The sequence below is a fragment of the Aythya marila genome (assembly GCF_965140915.1).
Source record: "Aythya marila genome assembly, chromosome: 8".
Classification (NCBI taxonomy): Eukaryota; Metazoa; Chordata; class Aves; order Anseriformes; family Anatidae; genus Aythya; species Aythya marila.
In genome coordinates, this window is record NC_139049.1 from 4,365,557 (window position 1) to 4,391,446 (window position 25,890).

The 25,890-nt window shown below is 37.4% G+C and overlaps 1 protein-coding gene and 1 long non-coding RNA gene across 3 annotated transcripts in view; one reads left to right on the forward strand and one right to left on the reverse strand.

Annotated features, from left to right (window-relative positions):
• The window catches only part of OLFM3 (olfactomedin 3), a 60,175-nt gene extending 40,464 nt beyond the window's left edge, over nt 1–19,711 (reverse strand). For both annotated transcript variants that reach the window (XM_082765544.1, XM_082765543.1), the window contains exon 1: nt 19,476–19,711. In XM_082765544.1, coding sequence (XP_082621670.1) covers nt 19,476–19,544 — 69 coding nt within the window. In that variant the 5' untranslated portion in view covers nt 19,545–19,711. The remainder of the gene's footprint in view (nt 1–19,475) is intronic.
• Nucleotides 1–20,838, forward strand: part of LOC309880529 — a 191,930-nt gene extending 171,092 nt beyond the window's left edge. The window contains exon 4 of the long non-coding RNA XR_014317988.1: nt 20,762–20,838. This is a non-coding gene — a long non-coding RNA (uncharacterized lncRNA). The remainder of the gene's footprint in view (nt 1–20,761) is intronic.
• The last annotated feature ends 5,052 nt before the right edge of the window (nt 20,839–25,890 follow it).

Sequence of the window (25,890 nt, forward strand, 5' to 3'; positions counted from 1 at the left end):
GCTTTCTGATGTTTTTTATTCCATGCATAAAACAAACAACCCAAGTTAGATTTAGTTTTACTGAAGCATAAATTTAAATGTGAATAACATTTCCTACAACCAGTACCCAGTGAAACCTCTTTCACTCCTACGAAAAACTGGGGAGAGTTTCCTGCTACAAGTTGACTGTATTTCAAGAATTAAATTATGGCAGAAAACCTCTTATTTCACCATACAGAGCCATTGACTATTATTGTGGCTTTTTTTTTTTTTTTTCCTGCTTGTGATACAGTCATTGATATCTTGTAATTAACAGAATATGCTCAAGAATGTGAAATACAAATTCTGCCTCTGCTCATAAACAAAAATTACGGGTTGCTCACAGGAACTGAAAAGAATACTTAGAATTGAGGAAACCGTGTATGGAACTTCCCAAAGCATTTTGTAAAACACGATATGAATTTCTAAAAATATAGGACATTATTATCATCACTCAATACATTGGTATTTCAATGTCACATGATCAAATAACATTGGTTTCAAAGATGTGTGCTTGTGTTTAGTGAAACAGAAGCACTGAGGTAGATCTTTCCAGGCACATGTGTTTCCTGTGCTGTGCAGGTGAGAAGAGCACTTCCAGAGGGCAGCAACACCCCAACTTCTTGCCCTAGACCTTCCACAGTGCCGTAAGAGGGAGGATGCATCTGTGAGAGTGGCTGAGGTTGTTTTAATACAAGTAGCATCTTATCAATTGAAATACATGTTTAAGTGCTCTAAGAAACTGTTGTGGGAAACAAATGGAGAGTCACTACTGTATTTAAAATAGAGTCATAGTATAAAGTATAAGTATAAATATGGTATACCTTCTTTTATAATTCAGGCAACGCTAACGAAGAAAGTAATGAACTGGAAGTAACTTAAAGCCTAAAGGGAGCACAGGGTGTGCCAGCTGTGTGTTCAGAATAAAGTTTGTGAACTTCAGGCCACACACAATTTACAGCACTGACTGCATCACTGTTTTTCCTCTCTCTTCCATAGCACCAGCTTTTAGATCTGCTCATTCCCAGTGGCACATTCCATCACATACCCCAGTGCATAGTTACAAGTTGCAAGTGACAACTCTGTAACTCGTAGATGATAAATTCCATAAGGTGATTTCAGAGACTTCAGAGCAAAAGGAAAGAGCTGCATGGCCTGAAGTCTTTGTTAGTTTGAGGCAGATTTGCTCATTTCCAATTTAAGGAAAAAGGTCTTATGACAGCCTCTGTCAGCATAAAACACTCAAAGATAATTCAGTTCAGTTGTATTTCTAGGATGATGCAGGGCTCAGAGTTTAAGAGAGAATGTACCTCAAAAAGTCAAATAGAAAGACTGTGTTATCTTAGTATATGTAAGTTAGCCGTGCCTCTTAGCTTCTCATCAAATCAGTTGTTACGTTTTTATCCCTTTGAGATTTTCCGGTTTGTGTTCATCTTTTCTTTGTGTTTGCATGTGTGCTCAGGCTATGAGCTGCAGAGATGGCATAATGAAGGTTAATGGAGCTCTCAGATTCATGTAACTCATATGAATTAGAAATAACTACTAAAACAGAGAAGGCTCAACAAAATCAATTCTAAAAATACTTCATGCAGAGTTCATAATGGACCAAATAACACTTCTAAACAGCTGCATTGTGATTTTGCCAAACTGAGATAAAATAAATGCCAAAGAAGTGTCAGAGTGAACAAAGGAAGGATTCCTCCTGTTTCCCTCTACAAATATTTTTTCTACATTACTCCTTTAGTTGTCAGAGATGGAGTAAGAATAGAAACAGGAAGAAACACTCAAAACCAAGCAGCTCTGGATGATTCCCTCCTTCCTCCAGTTGATAAAGGAATATATATTCCTGAAAACTCTCATCTGAAATCAAACAGTATTCTCTTCCTTATTTTGTTAAACACTGCAAGCATTAAAAACTCAGCCTTATACTGTGAAATCAGCTATGTGCCTGCTGAAGGAAATAAGGGAGAATGAGTCCTGTTCTTCCCACAGAGAGCTATACAGAATTACAGAGCAGGGAGGGATACAAGAACAGATATAGCTTTGCCTTTTCTCTCCCCAAAATACCTGCCCTTGCAGATGAGCCAGTGTGACAAGAATAATAAATTTTCTTATCACTAATAGCTATAATTAATGCCATTGAAAGGAAAGAGGGAAACAATTATTTCTTTGTGCTGCTCATGTAATAGTAAAACAACGTAATGCTCATTAAGAACTGCATCCTGACAGTGTAATTTAGATATAGATGACCTATATAGTTTCCAAAGGCTTAATCTTATAATGACAGGAAGAGTGCTCTTAGATCATCCGGAAATGAATTGTGCCCTACACACTAGAAAAGCTTGAAGGGTTTGGAACACAAATTTCATTAAGGATAAGGGATCAATTTGTGCCACTTGGAAAATAATTCTACTGCACTTTCAACTTCTCAGGTTCAGTCAGTAAAGAGCAGACTAATTTTACAGTAGGATTTCACAATAGGCATGCTGTGGGAACTCCAGGGAGGTGGAAGCTGGCCCAGCAGCCCAGTTAATGAGCCAACCTCCCCAGTGCCATGGGATTTCCTCAAAGGGACTCCACAGAGCTACTGCATAGGGGTTACTTGTAGGTTATCCAATCTCAGGTTCTTTGTTCAGCGATATTTTAATTCACAGAAAGACATTAAGCATTTAAGTCCAGAATAAGTCGGACTGAACTCTTATCATTTCATTGACTTTCACTTTCAAATTGCTCCTTAATTTCTCTTTGGTAGTAATAATAATTTTAATTTAAATGTCAACTTTAACCTAAGGATGTCATAGTATTTCAAAATGGTTAGTCCAGCCAACCCCCCCCCCCCCCAAAAAAAAAAAAAAAAAAAAAGCCGTTCTAAAAGCCTCCAATATGACATGAACATTGTTCTTGTCATGGGGATGGAGCTACAGTTAAATTCCTGAAGCATGGGAGTGACTGCAATAGTGATAGAACTAAACGTAAAGTTTGTTGGTTGTACTGGAGTACTCCTGTGATGAAATCTAGCCCATAAGCTGTAGATTTGGAATAGAAGGAGTGCCCTAAACATGATAAAAATGTATGCTCTGTGTGACTCTCAGCATGTCTATACACTACTTTATAGTGTATGAAGAATATATGGGCACGTGTGAGACAACATCACCTACCTGTGCTTTGTTTCTAAATTATGCAAATACTAGGCACTAAGTGACACCATTACCTTATCATTAAATGTCGTAAAGGCAGTCATATATTAATAATGTGAAACAATTGTTATGAAGAGCTAAATCTCTAAACTCTTATTCATTTAAGAATTGAGGATTTTGCTCCATATTGTCTGTCACTAAATGTACTTTCTTGACTGCAAGTGTTCATGGTAGGAGAAATGGTGTTGCCTGTCACTGTGTAGAAAGACAAAAGATCCCATTCCATTTTTCTCATTCTGCTATTGCACTGTTCTCCAAATAGTCTTTGAAAATTGAGCTGAGGAAAAAAAAAAAAAAGAAAAAAAAGATATGAATTCAAAACCACCATATTTGTATTTCATGGATTTTCAGTTCTAGTGTTAGCAGATAGGGAAACAGTGCCTGCATGATAACTGACAGAAAAAAAGGAAGAGCAAAATCTTCAGTATCAATGAGCCTAGCATTGTAGGCTTTTCTGTGTATGAAACACAACTCTGAGCTTACCTTAAGGTGATCATCAGTGGTGCCTCTGAGTATTAAATGAATGCAGATTATGTAAGTTCATCTGTCTTTAAAAATAGAGCCCTGCTGTGTCTTTAGCTAATTTGGGAGCAAACCTGAGAGCTGTCATCAGAATACTGCCTTGTTTACACACCCGTTTATGCGATGTTAGAATTTTGTTCTCTTGGACATTGCTTTTGCTTGTTGGCTCACCAGATACACAGAATGAAAACACTCTGGGTGATTTATCCCTTCCAAAGCATAACAATTCTGTTTACTGTCTAGGGGAAGAAAATCTTTATACATGTCTGGTCAGCTCAGAGCAACCTGTAATAATGGACAACTGTTTGTCACAAATGGTAGCATTGTTTTCTTTGTTAAAAATCTTTCAAGCAGAAGAGAAAAGATGATCAAGAATTTTGCCGCACATGAAACAGTCAGACTGCTCTTTAGTGCTAGAATGGGTGACAGAAATGCCTCCCAGAACATCGTTTTATTTCAGTGTCGTATTACTTTACTGAGGAGGAGGGAAGGAGGGAAATGTGGGCCGGGAGGTTAAATGGTGGCCTGATTCTGTATCGTTCCCTGAGCTTTTTAGTGATGTGTAGGTGTCATTCCAGGTATAACCAGTAATTACTGGCTTGGGGATGGCAGGATCACCTTAGGACTTGGTAGCACCACAAAATTATGGCAGAGGTTGGTTAGGGTCAGACCCTCAACTTGTACAATTCTGCCTGCCTGACTGCTAACAGTGCTTTTGGGCTGGAGCACCTTCCAGCTAGAAGCAGAGGCCAGAGAGAAGATAATTTTATGTTATTCTCTTGTACCACATACAACCTGAATGGCCAAAGCAAAAGGGCTTATCAGAAGGGTTACAGCTTATGGCATCCTTAGTAAAATTCTGGTCTGTTCTTGGAAATATCCAAAGTCATAGAACAATCCAAGCAATATGCTGTCTGCATTGATCTGCTGTGTCTGGCTCCTTCCCTTTGGGCACAGTCACTTCGTCTGGTGTTAATGAAGGAATTAATTTCCATTCTCCCTTTCCTGCAGCACTCATATGTTGGCTTTTACAGTTCTCAGTGTAAGAGGGCTTCCCTCTCAGCTCCCCTTTTGAATCTTCAGAAATCCCAGAGCAAAAGTAACTAAGCAATCTGAAGTTTGAGAAACTTTCAAAAAGTTTTATTTTTTCAGGCACTAAAAGAAAAAGAGCTCTGAAATAGGAAAATAAAATCATTCTTTCCCCCAAGGACTTGCTTTGGAGTGCAGTGTGATTGTATTTTTCTGATACAATGTCTTTATAACTTTCCAGCATAAATAAATAAAAGCTGTAAAACAGCTCAGGCCTATGCCTCCCTTGGGTAGTCAGAACTTTTAGAATCAGATGCCTATCTGATGTTCTGTGGTCATAAGTCAATCCCTGATCTTTGCCTCTATTTGCCTGCTGCAGTGCAGATACTGTTTGCAACTATTGATCCTTGAGCAGAAACATTGGCCTAGGTGTTCTAATGCTTTTCAGCTGTACCTCAGACTAACTTAACTCCAACGCACGCCTTTTGTAGCTACAGAATAAGGAAACTTATGACTTTGAAATTGTGCTATATGCATCCCCCATGGATCCCAAAATAACAGTCTTCTTTACACTTTCTCATATGGAAGTTATCTGTAGTTTATTCTGCCTACTGTAGGATTTCCCCAGGAGGAAAAAAAAATGGACAGACACAGAAGAGGATGGGTTAGCATCTCCCAGGAACATGATTAAAGATTTGGTTCAAGTTCTTTTAGTTTAAAGATTGAGTTCAAGACAAATCTATACACCGTATCCATTCATAATTGTATATTCACTTACATATCCTATATAATAGTTATATAATAATCTTACATATAATAATAATATATAAATATATATTATATAGTAGGTCCATGGTATGGTATTTGTTTCCTAGATGGACAAGAAAACATAGAGGTTGCCTTCTTGCTTTTCTGCGAGTACTGAAGCGCACAACTTTGAAATTGTATGTATACATATTTTAGTGAAAATCTAATAGAAAAATGGTCTTGAAATAAACAAAATGAGTAAGATATAAAATAAGTAAGAATTATATATATATATATTATATTTTTTTTTTTTGGTAAATATTGGTGGTATTAAGGTATTACCTTAATGTTTGCTTAAGTCAGTGCAATGTGAGAGAATACTAAGACTTAGAAATACTATTTCTTGTCTTGGTAGCAGCAAAGAAAATGCCATCTCAACTTAAAGTAGTGTTCTCATTTATGACAACACCTAATGAGACTTTTTTCCTTCTGTTCATTAATATCCACCTATCTATCTGTATAGACACTTCTTTCAAAGATCTATATAATTACAGAAGAAAAAAATAAGCAAATAAAAGTGAAAAAAAATAAATCTAAGCAGCTAATTACTTCCACTTATCCTTGTAAATGTATTTATGTAATTGTGCACGTTATTTAAAGGTTTGAATAAATGACTTCAAAGTCTACTGTTGCATGAAAGTATAAAAGTAGCAGGAAAGAACATTTTTTTCCTTGTTGCAAGCTACTTTAAAGTGATGGCTAAAGAGAATGATAAAAACTTGGGAGCAGCTGTAAATCATACTGTGTAAGATTCTATTTCAAATAGATTGTAGCTTGTTCCTTGCTTTGTTTGTTTTTTTTGACACACTTCTCAGATATATTTTGAAGAAAAAGCAGTTACCCCTTACTCTTTCACTCTTCCCTGCCACTGAATAGTACTTGATATTTTCCTGCAAGGTTTCAGTGACTGTACCTTTTCTATCCCTTTTTATCCTTGAGTCTACGCAACGAGTCAGAGACCCCTTGCCTATTTTCTCTGCTGTCTGCCATAATGGTATGGAAATACTTTTTAGCAAGAACTTTAGGAGAATACATTTCCTTTCCCAGCAGTGAGTAAAAACAGATATTGCTTTGTAAGTGTTACTTAAGTGATACTTACGGGTTCTGATTTTGACACATTAGATAGTGGAATGAGAGAGAGGTAATTGTTTCCACATTAACTTTGTGTGGTTCTGCTATGAACAGTAGTAGGGAATATTGAGTATTTATACTCAATACCTGAGTATGAATAACTGGGAAATAAAAATTGCAGTAGTAGAAGTGTTGTTGTATCATAGGCTTCTGAGAAGTGCTGAGAAACACACTGCCAGCAGAGTTAAAAATAGACTGCACTATATACTCAAAATAAATATAAAGATACTGTGATCTAAACAATTTAACAAAATTAGCTTCCTTTTTAACTAGAGTCAGTCTAAACATAGAGTACTATTTTCAGCAACATTTCCATAAATAGTTCCTGATGTGTAGCTTCTATGAATAATTCACAAATCTGAATACTAAAGTTTGAATTACTCTGGGTTGATAAGCCATAAAATGTATTGATATTTCTTTAATGAGCAGGCAAAACTGTACATATGCATGTACAAATTATTAACTCGTTGTCAAAAATATTTTACAATATTCACGTAATGTTCTCCTCTGTCATTAATTTTGCTTGCTAAAAAAGGAGCACAAATATTTTTAAGCTATGCTTGTTTAAAACTGGAATGAGTATTCGTGGAAGATTTTATTTCTGGTTTTCTTCCTATCTACAGTGGACACTGCATTAGGAGAGGAAAACATTGAATCACTTCATCTTGTTCATCCTCATTTTCTTTTATAGGCATCTTGCACTGATGTGCTCGTCCAGTAGGAGATCATCTTTGATGGGCATGGGCTGACTGACTAGTAATAGACACAGTAACATATTCTAACTCAGGATTGATTGATTTGGAAGTGAGAAGTGAACCTAGCTTTGCTGCTGTGGCTATTTGCTGGCCAAACAGTAATGTATTTTTAAATTAAATAAATCCCAGTTCCAATTTACTTTGGTACTGTATAGACCTATTTTTAATATGCTTTTTTATTAATAGGTGAGTACCTTTATGAAAGACAAAACAGTCCTGAAGATACGTTTTTTCAGATACTTAAAATTTCAGTGTTTCCAGCAGAATTATTTACTTTAATCTCACGCTATGTCATTTGGCAGGACTATTCTTTCCACTGTTCAGTGTACTTAGTGCCTTTTTCACAGTGTGCCCACTGTTCAGAACAGTGTGCTAACTTACACCTGCCATCCTTCTTCCCATCACCAGCTATCACTGCATCACAGCCTGCTATTTAAGATTGATCTTGTAGTCTGCCCTATAGGGTAGTCAGATATCTCATATATTTGGCATTTATAATGCAGGCATTGTTCCAACAACATGCTTCAGAAGAAAAAATTTCTATGTGCCATGTGACAACTGAAGTAGCAAGAAAGTGTTTGAATGCATTTTTCTGCTAAACTGGCTTCCTAAGCTTGGGTTTTTGAGAGTGCTTGCAAGCTGTGAGCCTTGGGTAAGAGCTATGGCTACAATGCCACATTGGACCAGTTACGGGCATTTCATCAGGCTGCCCTTGGACCTTGGTTTCAGTGGATGACAAACCTGAGGGGAGCTGCAAAGATGTCTCATTGCTCACAGGCCAGGTTGTCTCTAACTGATCAATGAACAAGTCAATCCTTTGGTGGAACCCTAAGCACTATTTAAAATAATCAAGGAGATTACTTAAGACATTTGTTAAGCTCGTGTTTAAATGGGTGGTGGTAGGTATGCTGATCATAAGTTCCTCCTCCTACGGTCACTGCTATTTTAAGAAGGCTTGTGTTAAAGCATGGCCTCCTCACAGCAACAAATATATATATTGGGGGCAGCGATACCCCGCCTGTCATGAGACATTTTAGTTTAACTGATATTAATTGGAGTAACAGTTTCAGAGTTTGGATACATGCCCTTGCAAGGATAGCTGAATGTCCTTCCAGTCCAAGGAACAAGTTATCAGATCAGTCTGTTTTGTCCTTTTTAAGTAAAATTAGACATGTATGGTGCATGAACCAGAATCAACATGAATTCTTGACATCTTAGGATGTCTTTCTTAGCTGCACTTACATGTAGCTCAGAAGATTTGGTTTTAATTTTTATTAAAATAAATTTATTAAATAAATTAAGCACATTAAGTGACTTGGAGACAACTGGAGGAATTTGTCAAAACTTAACAAAATGCTTAGGAGTCTCCTAAAACTGAAAAAGATCAAAAAAGATTCCTGGAAAATGAGGCCATCCTTTGAAGGCAACTGAATATAGCAGAAGCAAATGCTTAGCAGCTAAAAGGGCTTATAAGGAACACGGCTGGTCAGAAAACATTCCAAGATTGCAAACAAGGAGTATAACAGCATTCTGGAAGGTGAAGAAAGGAGAAAACTAAGGGCTTTGGTATGAAATTAACTAATAATAGCATATTTTGCACAGAGGAAGAAGAAAAAAATAGAAAAGAAGGATATCACTTGTAGTAGTAGTTTACATTCCTAAAAACTATGAATGTTTGGGAAACCAAAGATGAGATGATATGGCAAGTCTTCAGAACCTTAACTGAAATACACGACAATGGATAAGAAAACAATGATATTTTAACAAGAAAAATATTGCCTAAGAGACTAATTTCTGGAGAGAGGGAAAATAATTAGCAAGTGAAAAGATAACATCAGTGCTTAAGAGTTAGGGTCAATTAAAACAGTCAAATCACGCAGTACAAATGTTTTATGTCCAAGAATACTAATGAGAAGGAGAAAGTAAGCATTAGACAATACTTAATTGCATGTGCTTCAGGAAAATCCCCAAAGAGAAAAAAAATGACTTTGTTTCTATTTAACAGAAGAATTGGGCAGTTAGGTCATATCAGGATTTTATCTTATTTTTTATTTATTATTATTATTATTAATTTTTTTTTTTTTTTTTTATTATCTACCACTATTGTTACATTCATTTGGAAACCGATTTGTGGAAGCATTTGAGAAAACATTAACTGGTTGTTCATTTCCACTGTATGGAGATGAACTCAGTAACGTAACCTGCTTAACCTTACATCTTCATTTCTGCGGCATCCAGCCTCTTACAGGAATCAAAGCCTTGCTGATAGGAAGGCACCTCTGGATGTTGTCTAGAGCATGGTCAGCTAGAGCAGGTTGCTCAGGGCTCTGTCCAGTCAGGTTTTGAGTAGCTTCAAGGATGGTAACTCCACAGCCTTCCTGGACAGCCTGTTCCAGTATTTGATCACCCTCACAAATAAAAAGAAAATATTTTTTTGGTGGAGCACCAGATTGAATTTAAAGTGTAGCTGCTAAAAGGCATGTTAAACATCATACCTGTGGGTGTTAAAAAGGAACAAGGTTTATCCCTCAGATACTAGCCAGGAGATGGATTCCAAGTCTTAATACTGATTTACTGATGTGTGTCAGAATTATCTTCTATTGAGTGAGTCAGAATGTTCAGTAAGAAATCTAAGATCTTTTTTTTTTTTTTTTAGCTCAAGATTTTATAGGAATGTTAGTAAAAAACGGGAGTTTTCAAAGTTGAATGAATCATTCAAAATTGTTTAGAAATAAACATATAGAGATATAGCTTCAACTGCATACTCCTAAATAAATCTCATTTCTAAATGGAAGAGAGCTATAAGCAAGAGCAATTTATTTTATTTTTGACAGTCACCTGTGAATATAATCTGAATACCAGTAGCATCTGTTAATTTTTTTCTTCTGTATACACAACAGAGGTGAACTTTACAATTAGTGTAGCTTTCTGACTTGTCAAATCTAAAGCTTAGCAAATCCGAATACTACAGCTACTGCCAGTATTACATCAAGATCCTTCTTTCATTTCCCCCAAAATTTCAAGGCTCTCACTATTGCCTAGTCGCTTCTTGTACAGTGTGGTTGTATCAGAGACTTCTGCAGGGGTTTCTGTTTGCCCAGTGCAGAATTCCACAAACTATTTCCTGGTGACACCCACAAAAGCAAAGTTATTGGTCTGAAAGCACGTTGAGTAACTGCTGTTCAATACAAATCAGTTACCAGAATAGCAACGATGCCCAAACTGAATAAAGTGAATATAACGTTGTAACTGACACTTTGAACAAGGTTTTTTGTGTATCTGAATAATAGACACTGATTTAAAAAGTAAATCAATGTGTGTATTAGGAAGGGTAATTCAAAAGAAAAGTATGTTGAATGATGCTGATTCCATAGGACGTGTAATTTTACCTAGAAGCCAACAACCACAATTTTGAGCATTCTTTGAACAATGAAACTTATATTTTAAAATAATTCCTTGGCTAAGCTGAGGTGTCAGACTCAACTCTATTTTGCAGAAATCTTTTCTCCGAATAAGGTGTTTCCAACAAGCTCTCCATTTGTTGTCAGTTTGAGGACTATTTGTGCAGGGAGTGTTGTAAATAATGCATGAGGTCACAGTTCTCCAGGAATGTCAGAGCTTAGCAGTTCTGATTTTGTTGACTTTTTTTTTCCCCATTCATTTCTGCAGTAATCTTAATGATAGACTAATGTGATTATTGCTTAATAACATTTTTTTCTTTATTAATTTAGTTGCAGCTTTTTGTCATGTCTGAGCTTATGTGACTTTTGTAATGGGATACCAGACTTAATTGGTAGTTGATTTCTCCTGATCTGAATTACCTATTAGATATGAAAAGTTCCCTACTTTATGCTTGGGAAGGATCTTGTTCATTACTCTGCCTGATATGCATCTCAGGCATAAATACCTGCGATGACAGCAAATAACATTGATCTGAAATCTCATTATAAAGGCAAACCAGTCACCTGAATTTTTCATACCATCATCTATATGATAATTCATATCACACTCAAAAGTTAAAATACTTACCTTCAGGGCACAGAGCCGAAAGGACCTTTACTGTCTAAAACTAGAGGACAGCAGGATCTGTGGTCATGTTTAGTACAAGTACTATATATGTGCTCTTGCAATGGCAAGGTTGAAGAATTAGCCAGCTCTTGCTAATATGCAAGAAAACAAGAAAAGCAAGGAACAAAACAAAAAAAATAGGAAAAAAACACCCTCCAGCATTACATGGCTTAGTAAATTATATGTAAGAGAGATCTTGCCTTTAAGACAATTTCTTTGTAATTTTTCTGCCAAGCTCACATGCCATGGCCTCTGGAAACTTTATGACCATGCAAACAGAATGAATGTCATAAGTACGATCCTGTGTATCTTTAGAATTATTAAAAAGCTGAGAATAGTGGAGAATAGTGAAAAAGAAGACCATATCTCCCTTCTAAAAAGGGTAGTGCTGTGTAGATTTAGTGCCTTAAAATGGACAATGAAAGGTCTGATGAGTTTGGTGAAGTAGAGGTGGAACAGGGATGGGTCAGGAGGTGATGCTGGGCCTGGGGCAATTTGAAGTGTGGTGTTGCTGGGGAACTTCAGCTCTTAAGAACTTGGATTCAATGATGTTAACAATAGATAATTTGAAAATAATGATCTGCCACTAAGCTACAACTAATGGGCTGTCTTTACCTCTACAAAATAAGAACAATGAAATGCCTATTCAGTTCAGGGGGAATAGATCTGGTTCACTTGGACCCAGACCAGCCAAAAATGAAAGCAAATTACTGATAGCTCACATTGAAAAGCAGGTAAGTTTCACTACAAAATTACATCTAATCTGAGAAAGCTAAAGCTAGTTGTTGGAATCGCAGTCTGTACTCCGTGTATTGTTTGTTTCTTGGTAAAGTATCTTGGTGTTACAGCTACACTGTTTACTTTGTATTTTCTTGGAAAAGTCTCAATACCGTATATTGAAAATGCTCAGAATCTTATTAGAAGGTGGATTTGTTAGAATACTGTGTAAAAGGCTACATGGAAAAATGAATACAAAAAAAAATAATTGCAGTACTGAGGCTGGGACTTGCACAGAACAGTTTAATTTGAGTAAATAATGGTGTAGTAATATATTCTAAATACATTGAAGTTTGTATATCTATAAAACCAAATTTAAGACTAATGGCCAAACTCAAATAGCATTTACAATTTTGGATGTGGAAAATGATTTAAATGCTTAGTTATCACCTTGAAAGCAATACATTGAAACACATTTTATAGTATTTTCCTAAAGCAGGAGTTCTAAACAAACAAACAAACAAAAAACCAATGGGTTCATTAAAATATCTTTAAACTGCATTTTTTAATAACATGCACCAATAGTTTAACATTATTTACAGTGTAGTGATAGGCACTTAATTGTAGAGCTCACGAAGATGCAGTCCTCTGAGCAGAATCTTTTCCACTTGTTCTACCTGTTCCCCTTCCCTTATGAGTTACTTAACAGCTGCAGGAGGATGTTAACAGTATTTCCCCAAACCACAGGAGTGAAGTGGGTTACTTGCTTCCAGCATTTGCTTAAGCTATTGTTCTGCTGATGAACATATGTTTTTCAGTGAAGTAATAAATAGAAGGAATAAAAAGATTAAATCTGCATTCCACAGTTGCAAGGATTTGTTTGGTTAGATGGCAGCGCAGCAGGCAGATGACTTTGTTCTTGAAGGAACTGAAGGATGAAAAAATTACATTTGTGTTATTTGGGGCTGCTTGTAGTGGTTTAATTTAAGTGAGAAAGGCTCAGAAGGGGGTCAGAATATTAAAATTATTTAATTTTTTTCTTGAGGAAGAATTTTAATAAATACTGGATGTTTTGTGAATAATTTCGTATTATATTTTTCTTTTCTGTGGGAAAAAAAAAGTACATAAAGTGCATACAGAAGCAGCTAGGTAAGAGTTTACAAAATCCCATATCTGCAGGCCTGGTATTTCCTATGCAGCCTCCTTTTGGCTATAACTGAAGTTCCAAGTTATGATTGTTTAGTGAGTTATGAAAAACATGCCTGGCTGTTTCTTTTGCTTTTGTGATAAGTCAGCTTCTGTCATGAAATTGAAGAGGGTATAGGACAGTATGGAAAAGCATATAGTACATGTGATACCACAATGAAACTTCAAGGAATCAAATTGCTGGGTATACCCTTGTAGCCATCATCAACAGAGTTCTGTCCTTAATGTTAACTGCTTATACCACCAACATTTTGTGTTCACTGTCACCTCCTCTAAGTATGGAAGTTGTGTGGTGTGTTGAGTTCATTAATATGAATCACTCATATTGTGAGAAAAAATATTAGGAAACTATTTCTAGAAGGTAGTCAGTAAAAATGAAGGCTACGGGTCATTTAGTTTTGTCTACACAGAGCTAGCTAGACAAATGGTAACGATTTCCTTTGTCCAGTACATACAACGCATGGTATTTCCCTGTTAATAAAAAATCTTTTAGTACTGCTCCCAACAGGGATAAGATAATCTGTGTTACTGTAAATACGGTTACACGCATGTTTTATTTGCATATTAAACAAGTTATCTGCTGGCCAGTAGTCCAGTTTGCCACAAAACAAGTTTAAAAACACTGAGAAGTGAGTAATAAAAGCAGGGCACAGTAACAAAGGGCCTTATAATTTAGCATTCTGGTGTCCTTTCAGGCAGAGACATGAATTCTCTAATTTCAGATAAACCAAGGTTAGACCTTAAACACCTTTAATGACAGGAATAAAACAAAGACACTAAAAATAGTAACATTTTTGAAATAGTTTCAAGTGTTCTGATAAATTATGCTGCTGATAGGAGTGCAATTACCTTTAAGATTGGAACCACTAATGAAAATAACTGAAGCTGCAGTCCATGCTCGGAGTGAAGTGTCTCTGATTTCTCTATGCTCCGACATAACATGTAACATCCGAGTTCACTCTCCTTTATTCTGAGATATATCTCTCAACACTGTGCTCAACTTTAAGAAACAATCTAAGAATTGTCCTAGGCTTCACCATCACCCAGACATTGTAATGTGAATTTTAAATTCCCAGAGGCAAATGCTCCCTTAACTTGTCATGCTGGATTCCTTCATCTTGAATTAATTTTATCCCCTTTATCTCAGCCTGTGAAAGGTATCAAGTGGCCATCAGTGGTGGATCAGCGTCCTTCAGATAAATAGATAATGTCGTAATCAGAATTGTTAAAGTTGCAACTTTTTATCAATTTCTGAATAAGAGTTCTACGCAAAGTTGTACACCTTTGCACTTTTGTTTTACTAATATTCTTACTTCTTGGATAAGATGTGCCATTCTTTGCAGTTAATAGGCAGTGTACCCTAGAGCAAATATGACGAACAGAAGAATCTACTTTATGAATGGCTGGTAAAGATAATTTAGTACTGAAGTAAGAGGAGTTATGTCCTCTAGAAAATGTATTTCTTTCTAGTATTAGGAAAAATTCCCAGTTGACTGAATAAAGGAATGGCTAAGATATTTATCATCCATTTTTTCTTCTTAGCAAACTCACCAAAAACATCATTAATGCCAAGACTAAGTATATGAAGATTGATGTTGTGCACTTCAAGGGTTCTTAAGAGATCCCCTTGTGAACACATTAAGATCGTTACCTCTTAGAAAAATAAAAAGTCAGTAAAAAAAAAGCTGAAGGAGGCAGATTCGGAGCTGTCATATTTTGAAAAAGATTTTTTTGAAAAATGACGGTCAGATCAGGTGAACAGCAAATTGTTCTGTTCTGCAGGTGCACCAAGTGCACATTTATTAGCTGACCATGTGGAAAGTAGTACACATGACCTCATTATGCTAAACAAGTACAACATAAGCTCTTTGATCTTCTTTGGGCATTCTTGAAGTATATAAAAACATCTAACTCTTGAATGTTTTTCTATCTGTAAAGCTGTCTATCTGTTCCTGCATGCTGGCATTCTCCTTTGTGGAAAGAGTTCTGTATTTAAACCCAGGCACACAAAGTCCTCACTTCTCTCAATTTCATCTTAGACAAGAAATCTACTGCCCTGTGAAGTGAAGCAGTACAACAGATTGATGTTCTGGTGAAAGGTGGTCTTCAAAATACTATTGCTGCAAAGATTTACACAAGGATTTTTAAATTTTACCTGGTTTTCAATGAAGATCCAGTAAGAATGCTGAAGTGATGCCCTGAAGCATTTGTGTCATACTAAAGTATTGAAAAAGGGTATTTCAGTGCCCAAAGTAAACTGGAGCTTCTCTGAGGATTTCCTGTTCATTTCTTAATAGGTCTCTTAAGAATTGCAAGGATTCGAACTGGAAATTTATAATTGCTCAATCTGTAGGAAACTAGAAACACATTTTTAGAGTTATAGCTGGGTGTTGTTTCAACAGCTATTAAACTGCATTTCTGCAAACCGTTACCCATTGACTGAAGTTACTGGACTGAGAGTAACATATCTGGGAGAAGACACAGGACACAGACAGCTCTGGACTGCTCTTCATTGGTTTTGAATCATGTTGCTCAGAAATGTTAAGGCAAGAGTTGACCATATATATTCAGCAATGCTTTATTTAGAGCATTCTTAAATCCTGTAGGTTAAATAATTCTATATGATTTTCGTATTGACTAGTGAACAATACTGTGGAAAACAGTGTTAATTAATTTCCAAAAAGATAATGAGATTTCCACACAATTTTGCGCTGTATTATAGTACTATGACTCAGTATTTCCAACAAAAATTGTGTATTACGGTAACCCTTGTTTGTACATAATATCCTTGTTATACACTCTCACAGCAGAGATGAATTAGCTTATACTCTGAAGCAGCGTTAAAGTAATGCACTCTTCATACAAACAAGTTCTGTTGGACTCTGGGAAAAAGAAGGATTTTAGCAGCTAGTTGTGTAGTCTGCTGATGTGTGAAAATTGTGGATTTTTGAAATCTAGAAACATGGCTGTTCCAAAGATCAAACTGCAGAAGGTATGGGTGCACTCAAAAACAGTTAACTTTTCAAATTTGCTTTTTTTTTTTTTTAAATGTTAATGCTCCCAAAGATCCTATTATCGCAAGCAATGAACATAGACAACAGATGCTTTTTGCAACTGTCCTTAATGATACTACACATAGCTCCTGTTTGGGACTGGACCCACCAGTCTTCCTTTGAAACACTTCTTTTGGCAAAGTGCAAAGACTAGAAGCCCACCAGGTGTAGGATATACAACCATTATAAAAGTTAAAGGCATAAATTTTATCGACTGCATTGAAAAATACCTATTTTCAGATCTGTTTAAATCTTCAAAAATCAAACTTAAAAAACAGCATCTAGACTTGGCAACCTGCTGAGCTTGTTCCCTGTCTGGTGCAGCATTACATTACTCTAAAATGCTCACTTGGTTATACTGCTGTGGTTATTTGGGTATAGCGATCAAGTGATGGCCACCAAAATAACACTTACAAAAGAAGTCCACTTTGTGTACTATGAAGGTCATTTCAGAAAACTCCAGGCTTGCAGAAAAGCAGCACAGAGATGCCATCTAGCAGTAACTCTTAGAAATTTCCTACTACTTAATAGTTCATTCTTTCAAGATACTGCTTTTGAGTGTAGGAGAAAGGAAAGATTTTATATTCCAAGTCTTTTTATATAGTTGGCTTCCTGCTGAATATCTAATCATCCTGCTGGAAATAAAACTTTACTGAAACACATTATAATGAATAATTTCCTTGTATTTTTCAGTATAAATACAGAGCAAAATTAGAATCAAATTAACAGATGTGACATTTTAATAAGTGTCTTAAAATTGATATTCTACAATTAGCATTAAGAGTATTTAAAATTAATCAGTAGTGAGCTGTCTTCCATTTGTTAAAGGCTAATTTCCAGAGCAGGTCAATATTCTACATCAAGCTTAGAAGAAAAAAAGAAATAAAAATACAACATGGGCAATAAATTACTGCAATTGAAATAAAATTTTAATGTGCCAGAAATTTAAGAATAAACTATACATATTTTTAGCATATATTACCATAAGATGGCAATACTTAAATACTTTACAATGAGTAGATAACATAGTAACTTTAGTGTAAAAGCCCTGTCATAGTAAGAGTGCCTGTGAACAACAGTCTTTAAAGTCAGTGATAGCTAGTTCTAAATCAAAGCTTTTTTTTTTTTTTCTTATTTTTTTTTCCTGAAAATTTTTAAAAGTAAGAGATCAGTTACAGAAATTATTACTTTATTACTTAGATATTATGCAGAACATTAATAGGAATGTACTGTGGCATGCTTTGAAACATCTGTCATGATTTATTTTCATTTGTGTGTGTCAAGGGCATCTAAAAAGTTGTGTGTAGTCATGAGCATGTTGCACAATTATTTGTAAAAGAAGGAAATAATCACCTCATTGTTTCCTATGACTAATTTCACGTAATATATTTGCTTCCAAACCTGCAGGGCAGAACATTGTTATGCCATTTAGCATAAAGTAAGCTAAATACCTGAGGATTACTTCCATTTTTAAAGTGATTTCAATCATAACTTGTATTTATTTGCTGAAAACAAACAAACAAAACCAAACCCACAGACCTTGTATTCATTTTGCATACATCATTTTTCACAGAAATACGTCAACAAAACTCATCTATCATCTGTCATCTATATGTGGCACCTTTTCATATGCTTAATGTGGAGCAGTATCTTAATCAAGGATCTGAATAACCATTTGTTCTCCTGTTTTAATTTCTGAAAACCCAATTTATCTCTGATAAAAAGCAGACTTGGATTAAGGGGCTCTTGTTTTTACATATTCTTAAGGACTTTAGAGCTTCTGGCTCATGACCTCTTCATGGAGTTAAAAGGGCCTGCAACGAACATTTTAATATCCCTGAAAATGTCACACACAGCAATGACTAAAAGGCCATTTTTCTGCCCTCTGCACAGTGTGCCACAGCAAAAAGGACTAGAAGCAAAGTTTCAGAGATAATTTATGCAGTTCCATTCCAGTGGCGCATCCTGCTTTTCAGGGCTAGATGGTAACAGACACCTACGATGGAACATTTCTTCCCAGTGTTGTTATGGGGCATATCTCTGACACCTAAACTAAGCAAAATCCTGCCAGCTGAAGCTCATCCGCTTCATTAGTGGTTTTACTCTTCTGTGGATAGACAGTGATACAAATTGTGTTTATCCTGTCTTCAGGCAGCCTCTTTGCCTGCAACAGATCTGAGTGTACCAGAGGACAGAGCAATGACTGGAAACCTGTGCTTGCAGTGTGGCCATGTGCTCGGGCTCACACAGATGAGGAGCTCCTGTTCCCCGCCTGATACGAGTCTCTTTGCAGAGCACAGCGATAGCCGATGCTGTCAAATAGCTGCTATTTAATAACATATGGGTATAATTCACTATTAGCTAATGTTATTAATCATATATCATCTCCTTTTATGTTGTCACCGTATCTTATGATTCCTGCAGCTCTAAATCTGTTTTTCACCGAATTGCTTATTAAGTTCCGTCTTTATATTTTCGTAGCAGGAACACCCTTTTCATGCTGTTGGAAATCCCGTGCGTATTTTATACGACTAATTCAATTATCTAAAAGGGAAAACCAAACTGTCAGAAGAGCCAAATCCCGTCTCGTGGGGCTGCCTGGCAGCCGACCGGTGCCGCGGGGGGGACATTCACCCGCACGGCTTTACCGACCGCGGCACGGAGCGGGCTGCTGGGGGGATGGCCGCAGTGCCCCGCCATCCTCTCCCTCTCCTCACTTTGTTAGGAGGCGGCTGGCAAGGTGCGAGCTCCCGCAGCGCCGCAGGCCCGCCGGGTCCTGCCCATCGCGGCGATTTAAGCGGCGCAGCAGCGGTTCTGCTCCTCAGCCCCCTCCTCCAGACCCGCCCCGGCCAGGCGCACCGCCGGGGCTTCGGCACCTGCCCCGGGGGAGCCCGGGGCCGCTCCTGCTGCCGCGATCCCCCCCGCCCCGGCCCGCCGAGCCCCGTCGGCCGCGGCCCCCGGCCGGCTCCTACCTGGGCAGGGTGCAGGGCGGCCAGCAGGGACAGCAGCAGGAGCCTGGAGACGCTGCCGGGCGCCCGCATCCTGGCGCCGGGGCCGCCTCGCCGCGCCTCGCCTCGCCTCGCCTCACGCCGCTCCCTCACGCCGCTCCCCCCGCGGGCACCGCGCCTCCCGCCGCAGCCCGAGTGGAAGCGGCGGCGGCAGCGGCAGCCGCCCGGGGGCCGCTCATTCCGCGGGCGGGCGAGGACGGCGCTGCCCGTGGTGCCGGAGCGGCTCCGCTGCCCTGCCCCGGCCCGCCCCCGGCCCGCCCCCGGCCCGCCCCGGCCCGCCCCTCCGCCAAACTTCGCGCCCGGGAGGCGGCGGCAAGGATGCGACATTATGGCTGCCGCCCGCCCGCTGCCCGCCCGCCTCAGGCGCCCCCTCGCGGGGCGGCTCCTGCGCAGAGGAGCCTGTGGCAGCGCCGTCCTGTAACAAAGCGCTGGTAACATGGGTTACAGTTTTAATTAGTTTCCCTTACAGCACTCAAGTTCACGACCCATAGTCAGCATAATCTTAGGTTTCATGCGTTAGTGGTTCTCAGACAGGCTGGGGCACGCCTGAGGTGCAGCTGGAGAGCAGCCCCTGACCCCTCGCTCCGCTTCACCCGGGGGCTGCCCGAGGTGGCTGCCAGAGCCCCGAAGGGGCTGCAGCGCCCCCAGGAAACCAGCACAGCGGGGTGCCCAGAGGCCTCGGGGTGTCCCCTGCTGTGCTTTCTCAAGGACTTCTCTCCGACAACTGTTACTGGTATTCGTTAATTTTAAATATCTGTTTTATATACATACAATACTGAGTTCACTTTTTTAATCTGATTCGGCTAGAGAACTTAAGCCTAGCTGGTCATCAGAAAAAATGAGTCTCCCTACTCGCTTCATCCTAGTAGTTGAGGACCAGGAAACATTTCTTCATTCTCTCCCCACAGCTCTATCCTACAGCAGCAATTCTAAATGCTGCTGTGAACTTAACAGTATTTGCTGTTCTGTTTGAAAGAGCCCCGGGTCCTGGATGCGGTGTAAGATTTACTAGCTTTTATTAAAACACATACAGTGGTTCCAGTATTCAGTGGTAGCAGACATCCTTCTCTTCACCAAAACCAACCTGAGGGTAATTTAAGTACTCACAGAGAGGAAATAAACTTGGAACTGTAAGATGTCATCTTTTCTGAGGGATTGGCACATTTTTACTACTGGGGGATGATTGAAAAGGAAAACTTTCCATATTTTCCTATTACAGTGTGATTGGAGCACCATTCCTCTCTCTTTAGGAACCTGCAGGAGGCTTCCTTTTCATCTTCCCATGAAAGGAGAGGAAGAAACAGCTGCTAACTGGGGACTGAGCTCCTGTGTGCAGGCAGTAGAAACAGTAAGTAGGTAGAGGATTATTTGGCTGAGTTCCCATTGTTTTGGTTTGATTTGGTTTTATCAGTTGGGGTCGTAGGAAGTGAAACGAAAAGAAGCTCCTTTTGTATTAGGCTTGGTATTAAGATTAAAGAGGAGAGAAGGGAATTGATTCAGGGAAACTAATAAGACAGACCTGTCACTTCTGTTGTGAGATACAAATGAGTTTTCCAGTTTTGCATGGCAAAATGTATCAGCTTTACTGTTGGCATGTGTTTGTTGGTTTTGGTTGGTTGGTTTGGTTTGGTTTTGGTCTTGATTAGATGTTAACTTTTCTGGGGTCTACATTTTCCCTTTGTACTTTTTCAGCAGCTACCACAGAAAAGCTAATGCTGTCATGGATTTTCAGGTGCTGTGTAATCTTAACAAAGAAAATAGGATCAAAAATATTCTTAAAGAAAGAAGAAAAACATCACAATAAAAAATAAAACAGCAATGCAAAATATTATTTAAGGATGTTTTTAGGTACAATATGTTGGTGAGTTCTCAAGCCCAGGAGAGTGTTTTGGTTAAGTGCCCATTAGGATGAGTATGAAAATGGCACTGTTTTCTAACCTGTTTCCAAATCTACAAGATTGGTGTCTTATGTCTTCAGGAGTTCTGCTGAAAGATACATGTAACAGAATCTGTTCTGCCCACATGCTATCTGAAAGGATTGTATATCAGTGGCATAATAATTGGATCAAGGATGCCAGTTTTCCCTACAGTGATTTATTATCTTTCTGCATTCTGAATTTTTTCCAGGATAAAAATAATCAGGTTTGCTTTTGTGAGTGAATCAAAATGTATGTTTTATGGTAAGATGACTTAGAGAAGACTTCTTTCAGTCATAATTGTCTTTTTCAAAGATATGGTCTTAAATTTCTATGTAAGGTAGATCTGCAAAGTGTGGATCAAAATAATAATAAACTGCAGAATTTATGAATGAGTTTCTATTGAAATTCTATGAATTTACGATGGAAAGAGAATACCCTCTGATACAGACCCTATTATAGAGTTTCCATCTATAAAGAAAGTACAAAAAGATACAGAAAGGAGACTGGTTTCAGCCATTTCTATTCTCTATGAAATAAGGATAAGAGCCTATCAAGGGGATAGCTGCATATATGTGGCTTCAAGCAAAGGTAAAGTAACAGTACCAAAACACCAAAACTCTGACAGTTCTCCAAAGGATGAAGTGAATGGTGTTTTCAAAATAGCCCATTTCTTACGAAAGCAAAACAAAACAAACAAAAAACACACATAGATTCTAAAACCACAAAGGTAGATATAAAGGTATTTACAATTTTACTAGAATATGTCAGTGACTAGTTCTTTAATTTTCCCTTCTCTTTCTTCGTTTACACTTTTCCCTCTTCTTTTCCTCCCTTCCTTTTTCTTTTTTTTTTTTTTTTTTTTTTTTTTCCCCTAGTTTATTGTAGATGAAATTGGCAAAACGTATGAACTATTAATCATGGCATGCAAACTTTCTGAGGAGCTTCAGAAAAGCTCTATGTTTGCCCACTTCCTCATGCTGCTTGGAACATCTGTCTATGAAATCAGTAAAATATTGAAGAGTACAAGTTAAAAATAAAACAAAAGCTTCCCAAGGCCCCCGAAAAAAAGTGAGACATCAGATCTCCTGAACTCTTCAGATACTTTCACCTGTTATAGAAACTAATCATTTGTTTGGTACATGCAAAAGCACCAAAATGTGTTTTAAAAGAATGCATAAGGATGACATAAAGAGACCCCATTCTATTCTGTTTGATTTTAATGGTTCATTACAGAGAAAAAGAAACTACCTAATAGACTAACTCGTCCATCCTCCTGCAACCTGACAAGTAATTTCTGAGTCAGAAAAGACTGCAATCAGACTAATGAAAATTACTAACAATTGCTACCTGTAACTGAGTAATAATTGAGTTTGTTAAAACATATCTGAAAAATTAAACAAAATTCAAGCTAATATGAGGAGGTTTTGTTTTTGCTGTGTCTCCTATAGTGGCAAGGGAATACCTCATTCTGAGGATTTCCTTCTAACAAAGCTTTTAATCATATCCTTAAAACCTATCAAATTCTATCTGTATGACATTTCTTCTTGAATTCTTTGTATGGAGACAGTTGCAGTCAGGGTAAAATACTCAGTCTTGAGAAAGAAGAAAAAGAGATATCAAAAGCTTTCCTGCAGGCATCAATGACGGCGTATTAGCAAAATGGTGGCAAGCTGAATACAGCTTGTCTAGACAGTGAAGGATATTCTCAGTGTGTGGCTAGAGTTATAACAACTTCTTTTTGACACCGTATTGCAAGAAGCATTGCTAGCACTTGGAATAAAGACAGATACTTGTTCACTTGGGTACACTGGAAATTGAAGTTGATAAATTGGAGGTAGATACTGAATTATATATAAGTATATTCCAAGTTCTGCAATCTGAAGTTGACAGCTCAAAAGTACTGACTGGAACTATGATAAAAGACAGCATACATACACATACCTAGAAAGATGCTACTAAAATTATTTATGGCAGGTCATGTCTGAAAGCTAGTTTTAATTGCAGTGCTATCAAAGGTTTTTCTAGAAAAGAAAATATTTTATAAAATCTATCTATCTTACACTCACTGATTATTTTGTGGGTGTTGAATATTCCACCAAGTCAGGAAGGTAGTCCAAAATTGGAATTTCAGGCATTCTCTATGTTTATGATAAGGATGAAGAATTTAGGAAATTGGAAAGAGAGGGGTTAAATACTGACCCTGTTGACTTTAATGAAGGTGAAATGTCTTTGGAGAGCATTATTACATCCCACATTAAAGAAAAGATTTTGATTCGAAGAGATGAAAGTGAGATAAAGATGAAAACAAAAACTACTATTGATGCAGATGCTAGACTTCTGTGATAGGTGACTACATTTGTAATAAACATTAGAGACACAGATTGCTTAAAGTGTTGTCAACTCAGGTGAGTAGAGGATTCAGTAAAGCACTAATTCATTGAGTTTAGTGAAGAGTACGTAGATGTTAAATGAAATACAGAGACATTGTAGGTCTCTGGACAGAATTCTGGACTACTGTAAATCATTAAATTTGCCTGTGTAGATTTTACCATCAGATATATATGTATATATGTATGTATTATGTATTGACCAAAGTTCAATTGCAGTACCAGGCTTTGTTGTAATTATTTAAAAGCACACATACTTAGAAGAAATATTCAGTCATAATTATAAATTATAATGCAAACATTCAGATGAATTTTGTGTTCTGATCTGTTTTCAGGTTATGTGTGTTATCTTCATACCTGATATATTTCCCCCAAATGAAGAGTCAGTGCATCTAGTGTCCTATGTATCTCTTCAGTGCAGAGATTTCTGCTGGACTGGAGAAAGAATAGTTTGAACAGGACTTGCCACAAAGACAAATGAGCTTAAGTTTTTTTTTTTGTTGTTGTTGTTTTTTGTTTTGTTTTGTTTTGTTTTTTTTTTGTTTGTTTTTTTTTTTTCTTTTCTGTATTACAGTACGCCATTGCTTTGATTTTTAAACAGTTTCTGTTTTAAAAAGAATATAGCATTACTGAACTCTCTGCGGTACTATTGCAGTATTTGTGGTTCTGTCCCATATAGCCAAGGATGCTTGTTATAGCTGATGACATAAACTCAGGTACTGTAAGGTACTCTAATGATAATTTTTAGTTGACATGTATTAGATATTTTAATTCTAGCTGAATGCTAGAATGTAACTGATCTAGAAAAAAATAATTGTGTAAGCTGATGCTTAACAGGCATTCCCCTGGTGCTTCTGTAGAGCTTGATTTTGAATACTGATGTAGGAAAGGTATATATTGGTGTTCTCTTTGAGATCAGTTTAAGAAGGAAACTTTTTACAGCTTTTTAAAGATAAATGTGAGGAAAAGAATGAAGAGAAATATTTAAAAAAAGGTCTTTCAGTTTACTTCGTACAACATTTGTCAGGTTCTAGTGCAAGTCTCTCTGTAAAGTGAGTTGATATGTCTCCTGGCAGTTATCAAATGGTATCTACTATTCTTCATCTGTGAGGTTATCCAGGTGATACACTTTGTCGTGAATGAAGAGATCTCCAAACTGGTGCCAGGCAAGTCTCAAGGCAGTGTTTGCTGTGCTCACTGACAGATGTACTGGGTTGTCTGAACAGCTCAGCAAATTCAGCGTCCCACAATGTACAGTGTAATTTGTTTTCTGTTTTCTTATTACAATACAAAATTTAGGAAACCATAACTTTTTTTTTTGTTGTTGTTGTTTTTTCATTTGTTTCATTCATATGTTTCATTCATCCAGTGTTACCCCAAATACATTTTTACTGTTGGCTCTAGTTTTGTTTTGATTTTACTCCTACTCAGTTTCACAGCAGGAACAGAGGAACAAATTAAATGATTCCATTCATTTCAATTTCAGTCTGAGTATATTTTTATGGATCAATATAATGTGTGCTATATAGCTTTAAACAGTTATACCTACATACAGTTTTATGTATAGATAGTTTGGGGCCATTTTGAGGTATAATATTATTTACAGGAATAGTAGGGTACAAATCACTCAGTTTTCTAATCTGATGTGGTTTTGTTGAAAATCAAAAAGAAAAAAGATTATGGAAATTAAAAAAAAAAAAAAAAAGGTGATAAGAGATATCTCATTTTTTTCTTGAAAAAAGGTAGCCTGTAAAAATGGTAACAAGTTTTCTCATAATTACTTTTTTTTTTTTTTTTTTTTAAGTCAAGCCAGAGGACAGCTTTTTAAATCAGGGTGACGCTGAGGCTTGACAAGTGAGGTGTATAAACTATGAACTCCTTATGAACATCTGCACTGCATGAGTGTTCCCATAAATCTCATGAGCTTTTTGAATATACCCTAGCTCTAGCTGTTAAGCTGTGGGCTCAAAACCAAAGTTTTAATGAATACTCTAAGATAGTTTCCTTTTCCATTTTAAACATGTAGGTCAAAAAAATCCTAAGACACAACCAGATCTCTTTCAGAACCAGAAG